Raw genomic sequence first — 12901 nt, 5'->3', positions numbered from 1 at the left:
CCAGTAAGCGCGAGTCATCAGCTCGCGTTGATTAAGCCATTGCCCTTTGTACACACCGTCCGTCGCTACTACCGATCGGACGGTTTGATGAGATCCTCGTTTCAGCCCCTGCACGGGCCGTTCTTGGCTCGTGCCGGTGCACCGAAAAGATGAGCGAACTTGACTGTCTAGAGGAAGTAAAAGTCGTAACAAGGTTTCCGTCGGTGTACCTGCGGAAGGATCATTATCGGGAAAACATGAGAGCGAGCGAGACGCGAGACGTTCGTGGTACGTGATCGTCCATGTACTGTTTAGCCATGTACTGTTTAGATTTTGTTGTTTTGCATGTGATATGATTCAACGGATGTTTATATGAATCGTTTAAAATAAAAAAAGCCTTCAGTTTCTGATATTTTACCTTTTCATTTGGGCTTCCCAATTGAAGCCCCGCCCGTAGGGCGGGTACTGTTGCGAGTGAGCAAAATACGGGAAGATAAATATTGATGAACTGCCCATGTATTTCTGATGTGAGGTCGGGTTGTGTGTTTCACTTTCTGCTTTTTTTATTGCAGCGTTAGGAGGGCGTGAGAACTCTTCATGAGCAAAATACGGGAAGAGAAATCGTTTCCTGCGATGTGGTTAAAAAAGGCACCTGCGAGCCCTTAACACAAGGAGAAATTATTCCTCAGGTTTTGTTCTTGAGGAGATAGAGGGAGATGGACCCATGTGTCAATAAATGAAGTGAAGCTTCTGCCAGCAAGGTACAGTATTAAAAAGAATGAGGTCCACTAACTTCCCTGAAAATGTCTGCTGCTCTTCTTCTGCTCCAATCGGCTCATCTGATCATGTGCTTGTTAAAGTGGACATCTCTCTGACCATTCTCAGAGAGCCTCCTCAGCATCGACGAGTCTAGCATTTCACTCAGGCCAACTGGCATGGTCTTCAAGCAGCCATCAATCATCTGGACTGGTCTCCCATCTCTACCGCCTCTGACATCAACTCATCCTGGGAATTCTTCCAAAGTAAATTGCTCTCTCATGCACAGATTTATCCCATCTCGTCTTCAGTTGTCATACCCTTCCTCCCGTCCATGGTACACGGAATCTTGTGGTGAGGCTGTTGCCCAGAAACAACTTGCTTTCGTCTCCTGGAAAGGAGACGGAAGGAAATCCAACGGAAGGAAATCTCATTTCCTTTCACAAAGCCCGAAACAAGTGTGTCTCCTCCCCCAGGAGAGCCAGGAAACAATATCTCTCCGTTCTCAAGACCGAACTCTCTTATCTGTCTCCCTCTTCCAAATCCTGGTGGCGTCTGGTGAAATCTGTTTCTGGTGTTTGTTCCCCCTCCATCCCCTCCCTCACCTCAAACGGCTATACGGCTGACTCCGCACGTGAAAAAGCTGAATGCCTCAACTCTGTGTTTGCCTCTAAATATTGTGTCCCAAACCCATCCCTCTCTGTACCCACCGTACCCAGTCGTACCCAGCTGCTCCTTTCCTCCTGACAAGGTGGAAAAGTTTCTGTCAACCCTCGACTCTGATTCTGCAACTGGACCTGACGGCATCAGCCCACGGGTCCTAAAATCCTGTTCTTCCGCTCTTTCACTCCCTCTCTCTGTTCTCTTCACCCTCTCTTTTTCTCAAAGTCATCTGCCATCTGCTTGGAAATCAGCCAACATCACCGCTTTGCACAAAAAAGGTGCAAAAACAGATCCTAGCAACGACAGACCAATCAGCCTTCTCCAAATTATCAGCAAAGTCTTGGAATCCATCATTGCTTCAGACATGAAATATTTCCTCTTCTCCAATGGCTTGATCTCTGATCATCAATTTGGTTTCAGACCTGGTCACTCTACTCTGGACATGCTGCTTCTGCTTTCTCAACAATGGGTGGAGGTCCTCAATGCCAAACAGGAAATTGGAGCTGTCTCCCTTGACATATCACGTGCCTTCGATACGGTCTGGCACCCCGCTCTGCTCACCAAACTCTCCTCCTTTGGTATCCATGGAAATCTCCACGCATGGCTGGCGGACTTCCTCTCTAGTCGTAGTCAACGTGTGGCCCTGAATGGTTTTCTCTCATCTCCTCTTCCTGTTCAGGCTGGAGTTCCCCAAGGCAGTGTTCTGGGCCCTGTGCTTTTTCTGGTCTTCATCAATGATCTCTCTGACTCTCTTGAAAATCCTCTCTATCTCTTTGCTGATGACTCTACTCTCTGTCGCTCCATTCCTCATCCCTCAGATCGGCAGTCTGCAGCCTCCTCACTCTCTGCAGACCTGGACAAAATCACAGACTGGGCAAACAAGTGGAACATGTCTTTCAATCCTGACAAATCTCACACTCTTACGATGTCTCTCCGAAAAGACCGACTGGACAACCCTCCCATCCACTTTCTGAATAATCCTCTCCAAGAAGTTCTGTCACTCAAGCTTTTGGGTCTCACTATCTGCCATGATCTTTCCTGGGAAAACCACATTTCAAATCTGGCCTCCAAAGCCAGTCGCCGACTGGGCATCCTCCGTCGTGCGAAGTCCTTCCTTGGCACACCTGAGCTCCTCACCACATACAAGGCTTTCATCCGTAGCTCAATGGAATACTGCTCTCCCCTCTGGGCTGGTGCTCCTGCCTCACACCTAGCTCGTCTTCATGCTGTTGAAACCAAAGCGTTCAGAATCGTTGGAATCTCCCGCGATGAAGCTAACTCCAAGGGCCTTTCACTCACTCACCGCAGGCAGGTTGGTGGTCTTTCCGTCTTCTTCCGACTCCTCTCCGGCCTTTCCCCCCCAGCTCTCTCTGGGCTCTGTACCCCAAATATTCCTACAGGTCGCACAAGATCTGCCTGCAACCCTCTTATGGTTAAACTGCCAAAATCAAGACTCTCTGCTCACCTTCACTCCTTCATTCCTCTTTTCTCCCGCCTCTGGAACAAACTCCCTCACTCTCTTCAATCCCACTCCACCCTCCAGGTCTTTAAAACAGCTGTTCACCACCATCTCTTATCTTCCCCCATCCAAAACCTTGATCTTTTCTACCCCCGCTAATTTCACCCCAAATCCACTTTTTTGAAATACCAACTTCTGTCCTGGATGTCCTTGGTGTCCTTGTGTTTTATACTTCTCCCACCCTTCCCACGCCTCCTCCCCCGAAGCCCGAAGCCCTCCCACACATCTCCCTGCTCTCAAATGTTGTGTTTGTGTGCTTCCCCTTCTCTCCCCATCTTGTCTTCCGCTCCCTCTTTTTATATATTTTGTTTGTCTGGTTGATTATTTGTGAAATAAATGTTAGCTCTTTCACGAGCCTCGATTCAGTATTCAAAAAAAACTAAAAATTTTTGGCACTGTTTTGAGAAGATAAAAAAAGGAAAACAAAAAAGGTTGGCTCACGCAGCTGCCTGTATAACAGAAGGCAAGACAGCCTGTGCTTGTAGTCTAGTAGGAAGACTAGGTCCCCCTGCACCCCCCGGAGATATACTTCTAATCAGTGTTTCTAGATTGGAAAAAATGTGTAGAAAATGACTAGCTATGGCCCCAAGCTGAAAAAATGTCCCACATACCATTTTTATGCAAATTACTGCTGCCATTATCAAAAAAACGATTTTTGACATATCTCAGCCAATATTGCAGATAATTGAAAAATGAAGGTGTCTAGACCCATGTTTTGAAGGGCATAGATCATGATAGAACTATTCATAACATGATTACATGTGTCTATGGTATACTAGTATGCATATTAATGCTGTAATTACAAAATAATCAGTTTTACAAATGATAAGGATACGTTAATACTGCAGATAACTTAACATGGTACATAAGGGGTCTAAACCCAGGTATTTTCAAGGTTAAATGTCAACAAGATGCTCCTGAGTCTTGCATAGGGGCGGGACATTGGCAGTAACATTGGTACCACTCAACTTTTCTTCCCACCATTGACTTTGTATTGCGAGAGATTTTCACTTGCTTATTTAAAGGTTTCTCACCCAGCCCACGTAAAATCTACCAACTCCTGCTGTTAACTCCCAAACATATTTTTTTATGTTATCCAATCACAGTGCAGAAATGACAGACTAGAGATCCAAATTAGTGCTGCTATAGCTGCCATTTTACATTTCCATCCATGTAACATGCGCGCTCGCGCGCTCGTATCAATTGGTAATGTCGCGCGCTCGTATCAATTGGTAACGTTGATGTTATTGAATACCTCAGTTGAAAGTTCAGTCTTCCATTCCATCTGTGTGTTGTTCTTGGTATTCATCCTCCAATCTAGCCAGGTAAGATGCTAACTATAATGTTACTCACACTCTTGACTTCAGTTTCTGCATGAAATCATAAACAGGCAGAATAACAGCTGAGCCAGCTAGCACCATGTTAGCTAACGTTAAAGCTAGCCTCATCTATGTACAGTATGTTCCTAATGTCGGTGTAACTTAAACTTTTGTTAATGCCAAACATGAGACATATCTGTTGACTTCTGTATATGAATTGAACCAGAAAGAGGCACGACAGCTGAGCTAGCTACAGTAACTTAGCACAATGTTTCATTGGCCTAGATAGCTAACGTTAGTGTGGAAGAATTTAGATGTTTTAGCTATTAGCACTTTTGATGCCACTAAACATGGTTTAGTCAGCTAAAAAGTACCCTAGTGTAGAACATGACTCAGAACCTCTGTTACCTCACTGAAAACTCAGAGCCTCCTTTCACAGGCACTTTTAACATCATTCGTGATTTCTTATTTGTCATTTAACAGTGATGGTAGACATCGACAGCAAGCATGCCCAAAAGAAAACGGAGTGTAGAACCTGCAGCCCAAAGCTCTCCTCCTACATGCATCCTTCATGTACCATCCATGTCTGATCATGGGGATTTCACGCCCCTCCGTAAAATTAAAGGATCTGCTTCAGAAAAACTGCAACTGCTTCAAAAGATCCGGGATAGACGTCTCAACCAACCGCATGACTCCCCATGTCGTATGCAATCAGTATGTGATCAGATCCCGGCAACTCTTCCTGATGACCTAGAAAGAGTTCCTCCAGCACTGTTTACAATGTTGCTGCCGTGCACACTGGTAGTGGTTTTATTCAAGTTGTCCCACTCACAGTGGAATACAAGGTTGCCCTCTCCTGTCACAATTTGTGGTGTACGATAAGTTGAGACTTCATCCAGGACCTTGGCGAGAGCAGTTTCCAACTCCAAGGCGAAATCGTAGCTCTCAGAGTGTCCAAGCCTGTGTAGTATTGTGGTGAGCTGTTTGCTTCGGAACAGGTGCCTTACAGTCACACAGAGGAGAATGTGCTTTGGTAACTTCCATTTTCCATCTGACACTGCACGGCACAGATCTTGTCCAATGGAGAAGACCAGACGCTTCACCTTTTCTGTCTCGATGCCCTCCTTGCCAGTCATTAGCACGCTGAGAAAGCGGACAAGGTCTGGAGGTAGGATGTCTTCAGGATTGAGCTCCATGTCTTCAGCTGTTGGTGGCCATGGTTGGTCTTTACACTCTCTGAAAGCCTGTAGAATACCCTGGCGAAGTTGGAGGGCAACATTTTGGTTCTTGTTTGTGCTTCCGAGTGTGAATGCTCGTGCGAGAGCATTGGAAACTGTTATGTTTGAGCTGTGCACAAGCCAGAAAGAAATGACATCACATTTGTCATGATCAACCTTCGTGAAGTGGATATGCTCCTTGATTGGGTCATTCTGTAGGCGTTTCAGTAGTTTCTCTGACCGATAATTTGAGTTCTCATATCCATTCAGTTTCAGTTCCTCGACATAGAGCAAGCGCAAGGAAGAAAGCTGTAGAACTTTATTCTGCTGGATGACCTGGGTTTGAATGTGTTCCAGTACTGAGTTGAATGCCTTTTCATGGGCGGCTGACATGCAAGCCTGCTCCTTTGGTGCTTCGGCTCTGTGAATCGCACGCTCATAGTTGTAGAATGCTGTGCGGAAAGCTTTAAAACATGACGGATGGTGTTTGGCCTCACATGCAAAGAGGTCTTTGTTTTTCACCTTTCGATGGAGTCGATAGAGACCCATTTTCTCAGCCCGTGTTTCGATTTGCTCCCATGCATTTTCTTTGTTTTTAAAGGATGGGAAGGTTGTAGGCCTCTCAGTATTGCGATGAGCATCTTTGGTCTCAACTTTCTCACAAAATATACACTCTGGCGGGAAGATGGGTTCAGCAGAACCTCCTGGTTTACGAGGAGAGTGATGCCATGATGAGGTTGATGGCCCTGGTTCTGTATCATCTCCCAGACGATGAAAGTGGCGGACAAAGTGCTTATAACACTTGCTGTGATATCCTACTCTTTCTAGGTCATCAGGAAGAGTTGCCGGGATCTGATCACATACTGATTGCATACGACATGGGGAGTCATGCGGTTGGTTGAGACGTCTATCCCGGATCTTTTGAAGCAGTTGCAGTTTTTCTGAAGCAGATCCTTTAATTTTACGGAGGGGCGTGAAATCCCCATGATCAGACATGGATGGTACATGAAGGATGCATGTAGGAGGAGAGCTTTGGGCTGCAGGTTCTACACTCCGTTTTCTTTTGGGCATGCTTGCTGTCGATGTCTACCATCACTGTTAAATGACAAATAAGAAATCACGAATGATGTTAAAAGTGCCTGTGAAAGGAGGCTCTGAGTTTTCAGTGAGGTAACAGAGGTTCTGAGTCATGTTCTACACTAGGGTACTTTTTAGCTGACTAAACCATGTTTAGTGGCATCAAAAGTGCTAATAGCTAAAACATCTAAATTCTTCCACACTAACGTTAGCTATCTAGGCCAATGAAACATTGTGCTAAGTTACTGTAGCTAGCTCAGCTGTCGTGCCTCTTTCTGGTTCAATTCATATACAGAAGTCAACAGATATGTCTCATGTTTGGCATTAACAAAAGTTTAAGTTACACCGACATTAGGAACATACTGTACATAGATGAGGCTAGCTTTAACGTTAGCTAACATGGTGCTAGCTGGCTCAGCTGTTATTCTGCCTGTTTATGATTTCATGCAGAAACTGAAGTCAAGAGTGTGAGTAACATTATAGTTAGCATCTTACCTGGCTAGATTGGAGGATGAATACCAAGAACAACACACAGATGGAATGGAAGACTGAACTTTCAACTGAGGTATTCAATAACATCAACGTTACCAATTGATACGAGCGCGCGACATTACCAATTGATACGAGCGCGCGAGCGCGCATGTTACATGGATGGAAATGTAAAATGGCAGCTATAGCAGCACTAATTTGGATCTCTAGTCTGTCATTTCTGCACTGTGATTGGATAACATAAAAAAATATGTTTGGGAGTTAACAGCAGGAGTTGGTAGATTTTACGTGGGCTGGGTGAGAAACCTTTAAATAAGCAAGTGAAAATCTCTCGCAATACAAAGTCAATGGTGGGAAGAAAAGTTGAGTGGTACCAATGTTACTGCCAATGTCCCGCCCCTATGCAAGACTCAGGAGCATCTTGTTGACATTTAACCTTGAAAATACCTGGGTTTAGACCCCTTATGTACCATGTTAAGTTATCTGCAGTATTAAGTATCCTTATCATTTGTAAAACTGATTATTTTGTAATTACAGCATTAATATGCATACTAGTATACCATAGACACATGTAATCATGTTATGAATAGTTCTATCATGATCTATGCCCTTCAAAACATGGGTCTAGACACCTTCATTTTTCAATTATCTGCAATATTGGCTGAGATATGTCAAAAATCGTTTTTTTGATAATGGCAGCAGTAATTTGCATAAAAATGGTATGTGGGACATTTTTTCAGCTTGGGGCCATAGCTAGTCATTTTCTACACATTTTTTCCAATCTAGAAACACTGATTAGAAGTATATCTCCGGGGGGTGCAGGGGGACCTAGTCTTCCTACTAGACTATTGTAAGAGGAGGTAAGAATGATCTGCCCATGCAAAAAGGGAATAGGAGTGTTGAGGGGTAGGGCCCTCCCATTATGTAAAAAGGAGGGGGTGAGGGGGAGTGGTGTCTGCGACTGTGCGAGAAGGGAGGGGGTGTTTGCCTGCATATCGCAAGACCTGTGCTGCTTGTCCACTGTAGTGAGACTGAATGGGGAGGGGTTAAGGGGGTAGATGGTTGAGGTTTGCAGGCCTATGAGTGTGGCAAGATGATGGCTGGCCGTGCGTATGGGATGGGAGGTGGTGGTCTGCCTTGTGGAGAGATGTGGCTGTGGGGTGACTTCCATGATTATTTCTCGAGGTGGTCAATGTCCAAGTGAGAATGGTGGTTTTGGCAAGCTGGCATCATTGGAACCTCTTACAGGCTGCCTGGGCTGAACACCAGCTGCCGCACCGTACTGCTCAGTTGTTCACATATGCTAATCCTCCACCCCACAACCCCCACTTCCCTCCCCCCCCCCCCCCCCCCCCCACACCCTCCAAGTCCACCTTCCAGCCACAGGGCAAGCATATAACTGTATGGATAAGTGTCTCGCCAGAAGAAACAGCTCGGTGCTTCCTTGACTTTCTCTGTGCTATTCCCTTTCCTTACATGTCCTGGAATTTTTCCAACCTTTACCATCCAAAGGGAGGGGGTAGCTTAGCAGCATATTTATCTAAAATGGGGAACGGCTTGACAAAAGCGCCATTTTTATTTTGGTGGTCCATTAGACCATATACAATAGATTTAGGACCGGAGGCAAGAAATATACAGTGTTACTTTACAAGTCACTTTACAAGGCTACCACTGGCTGCACTGCCAGATGTTCGTGTAAGAAGGCAGGCTGGAGCTGCACAGAACTATGTAGTTGTAAATGTGAAAAGTGACTCGTTCCTTTCATAACCAATCTTGAATGTTCAATGACAAAAATATTACGTATGTATTTTCAAGGAGGAGGCTAACTTTTATTTCATTACATGCAGTGTTATTTGTAAAACTTATGCATGCCTGCATAATAAATCTTACGCTTCCATGTAATAATAATTGGTAATATAATACCGAGTGTTTATACAAATGTGTTATACTTGTGACTCGCGCACCTCTCATATATCTAACATGTATGCAACTACAAGGATGTAATGACAATATAGCTTTAGAACAGACAACATGTTGTTCAAGGTAATTTGTCCAGCAATTTATGTATTTACGATTTTAGTCTAACTCCAATAGCTGATGATTTATTTGCATAAATGTATTGCTAGATATTATGCTGTGCGAGTCGTATTTGCGCAAAAGTGCGATTTTTCGTTTTTGTCCAATAAAAAGATGAAAAACACTGTATATGTCTTGCCTCCAGGTCCTAATTCTATTGCATATGGTCCAATGAACCACTAAAATAAAAATGGTACTTTTGTAAAGTCGTTCCCCCAAAAATTGCTAAGCTGCCTAACTAGGGCAGTGGGTGGAAGGGGGATGAAGGTTGAGGCAATAATACACATTTAGAAGTCATGATAACTTATGTGCCTGCTTCCTGGTATTCACATACTTGTTCCAGTTTGAAGCGTTAACTTAATTGTGCAAGATATCAATAACGCAAGACATAAGACAAAGTGCACTTGTATTATAAAATTACTAACAGATGAAGACCCATACACAAGTTGCACTGTTTTTCTCTTCCTATGCTCATTGCGGCATGTCAAAGTTTGTCCCAATTAAGATTGAACTGTATCATAATTTGTGCATTTTGCAGGTCTGAGCGACCTCCAAGAGGCCGTGGGGTCTTCCGAGGTGCGCGAGCCCGAGGCAGGGGTTTCAACCGCACAGATGGCTTTGACATCCGCGGAAAGCGAGAGTTTGATCGGCATAGTGGAAGTGACCGCATGTGAGTTTATCATCACATTCATAGCACATCACGGTGCATAAATAGCATGGTCGAGTGTTTATGCCTTGTGTCCATTAACAAGCTTGTGTCGGCCAAGGTGAATGGGCAGTTCAAGCCCTACACATTGATTCGTATTCCCAACACCTCTCCCCCATCCCCCCACCGTCCCTCGTGCCTCTTACAACTCCGCCACCTCAGGCCGATCACCTTGAGGCTTATACTCTTGTCCATGTGCGTTGTTGAATTTGCTGCATTTCTTTTGGAGATGTACATATTTATTCCAGTGATTGTATAATTCAACACAAATGTTTTTTTAGGCGTCAAGTATAAAAAGAATGAAATAAGTACGTAAACGAATCCCGTTTGAGTTGCTAGATGGTTGGATCAAAAATGGTCATGGAAGGCGATCGATCAAACTCGCCCGACAAAGGGTCTTTGGCATACATGGGTCAAGCTCGTAATTTATTTCGCGAGTTTCCGTTGTGCGAATTGTGCTTCAATAATTTATCGTTGGAATGGAGAATTGTACAGTTGATGAGATAATTGGAAAAATAAAATTGGCCGCTGTGGTAGTTGAAAAGTCATGCCCACCAAACAAACACTGAATCAAAGCATAGACTCGAGAGCTGGAGGGGCAAACCTCCAAAGAATGGAAATTAGTTGATCATTGAACACAAAAGGCCCTTTGTTTGCAAAGTTGTGCGATAACATGTGGACAAGGAAAAAGGTGTTGGGCCTATGTGAGTGCAGCTGTGTTTGTCCAACATCACCAGGCAATGCAGAGTTTGCAAGGCTTATTTATTAGCTGTTTTGCGTACTTTAGGGTGCACGCGTCTCAGTTGAAACGAGGACCCCTCATGCACGTGGGAGTCACAATTAATGGTGTACAATCTGCTCGTACTTCAGTGTGTGGCCAACATGGTCGATAGCCAAAAGGATCAAAGGAAGGTCGAGCACTGACATTCACGACACAAACGTAATGGTGTCATCAAATATGCCATCTGAGAGCAAACCCAAACGCTTGGTCCTGCTCGGTCTCACGGACCAGCTTTTTGTTATGCATATATGTTGCTGAAAATATATATGTATGTATGTATTGCGAACTAGCTCGCGCAGCCATTCCGACGAGTCGACACTACTGAGCCGTACACACGACAGGAACCTCTGCAAACTTGCTGGTGGATACAAGGCATTGTTTTGCATTTGCTTGGACTAACCCATTGTTATTTCAACATACTTGAGCATTGTTTTCTTTTGTTTTGGAAACTCATCCAATCGATCGGTCATCCTGTATGGGTGGAAAATGTTCTAACCGGCAAATGATTTGCAGACTTGCGGCATGGGAGTTTGTGCCGTTATTTGGCCGATTGGGATGTGCCAAACGGGAGCTTCGTGAAATTGTGTCGAGATCGCATTTGGTTTGCAATGATGTTAGCCATAACTCCAAATGTAACAGCTGCCTCCTATTGTGCTTTATTTTGGATAAAGTGATGATCCTTCAAAAGAACTGATTGGTGTAATTTGACTCCTTGCCGTCTGAAGTCTTGGTTTGTCAAGGTGCTGTTTTACTTTTTTTTTGTCGGGGTTGGTAAAGAATCAAACTTTAGGGGGTTTTTATTTGGCATTAGCTCCTGTTCCAAGGTTATGGACATGCCACAGATTAGAGGAGGATTAGAGGATTTGGATGGGCTCGAGTAAGCAGAACCGAGAATGAAACCGCTGTGTTTTGCCTCCCTAGCGGGCCGAAGTTGGAGGAGAAGCGTCGGGGCAACGGGCCACACAACTGGGGCTCTGTGAAGGATGAGATGGGGTCAGTGGGGGTCGGTTCTCTTTTCTGTTCTCATCCTTAGAAAGCCACACTGCTTCCCCACAATCCTCACCCAAGGCTATGAAACAACTGATTAATTCCATTTTAGCCCCATCTGTGAAGGCAGGAGATGTTAGACCTGTGAGCTGGGTGGAAGTTTGCTTGAGCCATCGATTGGTGTGTCGGCATTTAATGACTGTAAGTCATCCATGCCGCTTCATTTTGGTGTGTTTCTTGTTCGCTCCGAAACCCAGTTTCACGTGTTATCTGGATTTCCATCCAAAGGACCGTGCCATTCTTCACAAATGTTTCGTTACCTCGAACATTGCACCACCACCAGCACCACCTCTGCGATGTGATGCAAGGCATTTGGCCATATTTGTGTGGGCTATTTGCCCACACCGTGCCGTGTCGTTTCTGATGGTGTCAGCCAAAGGAGATCCGCATATAGATCCCCAACACCTGACTAGTATGTCATCCACTCTAGGGCAGCTGGGCTAAGGTCTGTGATGGTTTCGGTGCATCTCTTTGTGTTTATTAAATCTGTTACATTGACACTGGCCTTCTCCTTTCCCCTGCTTTGCCAACTGACCTACGCTGCTATCTGAGCCGTACACGCGACATTCCCTTGGCTCTCTTGCCACACTGTTTCTGGAAGTGCCATGTTTTATTTTTCTGCTCACGGCTGGCGTCACTCGCGTTTAATAATTTGAGAAGCATGACCGTTTTGACGAAAGACATCAGATAAACAGCCGAGTTGATTGTGGGTTTTGTAGTCCCAGGTCGAGAGATTTTCTCAGCATAAGTATGTCTTTATTTTCTTCGAGATTCTCGGCAGCAGTCGCTCTTGCACACGTCTTGCGTCTTTACTGCGTCTGCTACCGAAGGTGGACGGAGGTTTTGTTTTCACCTCTGTCTGTCTTTGTCTGTGAGCAAGATGTAGCAAAAAGTTGTCGACGGATTTCGACGAAACTTGGTGGACGGGTTGTGTGTGTGACAAGGACGAATTGATTTGATTTTGGTGAAGATCTGAATCCGGATCCCGATACTATAATTTTCAAGTGATTCTTCATAATTGAGTGATCGGGCTAAAAACGATATATAGCACGATATCGCAAAATGTTGTGGATGGATTATGACGAAACGAGGTGGATGAGTTGGTTAGGCGACTAGAACAAGCCGATTAGATTTTGTTTCAGGTCCGGATGGAGATCCGTCCTATCTGTGGGATACAAAACGTAAACTGTTCTGCTTCACAGAAGTATGCATTCTACTGAGTGCTATTCTAGTTTTCTGTGTAATTTGCTCATGAGCATGAATGGTCGTCTC

General features: G+C 44.7%; 1 protein-coding gene across 2 annotated transcripts in view; it reads left to right on the top strand.

Moving 5' to 3' along the window:
* Window positions 1–12901, top strand: part of LOC137424620 (SERPINE1 mRNA-binding protein 1) — a 51925-nt gene that overhangs the window by 24100 nt on the left and 14924 nt on the right. Inside the window, exons 3-4 of one of the 2 annotated variants that reach the window (XM_068112256.2) lie at window positions 9634–9765; window positions 11504–11575. In XM_068112256.2, the coding sequence (XP_067968357.1) occupies window positions 9634–9765; window positions 11504–11575 (204 nt within the window). The remainder of the gene's footprint in view (window positions 1–9633; window positions 9766–11503; window positions 11576–12901) is intronic. The other variant, XM_068112265.2, reaches the window with a different exon arrangement.

The sequence above is a fragment of the Myxine glutinosa genome, chromosome 1 (assembly GCF_964187855.1).
Source record: "Myxine glutinosa chromosome 1, kmMyxGlut1.1, whole genome shotgun sequence".
Classification (NCBI taxonomy): Eukaryota; Metazoa; Chordata; class Myxini; order Myxiniformes; family Myxinidae; genus Myxine; species Myxine glutinosa.
Note: the sequence above shows the minus strand (reverse complement) of the source record. Positions and strands in the feature narration are given on the sequence as shown.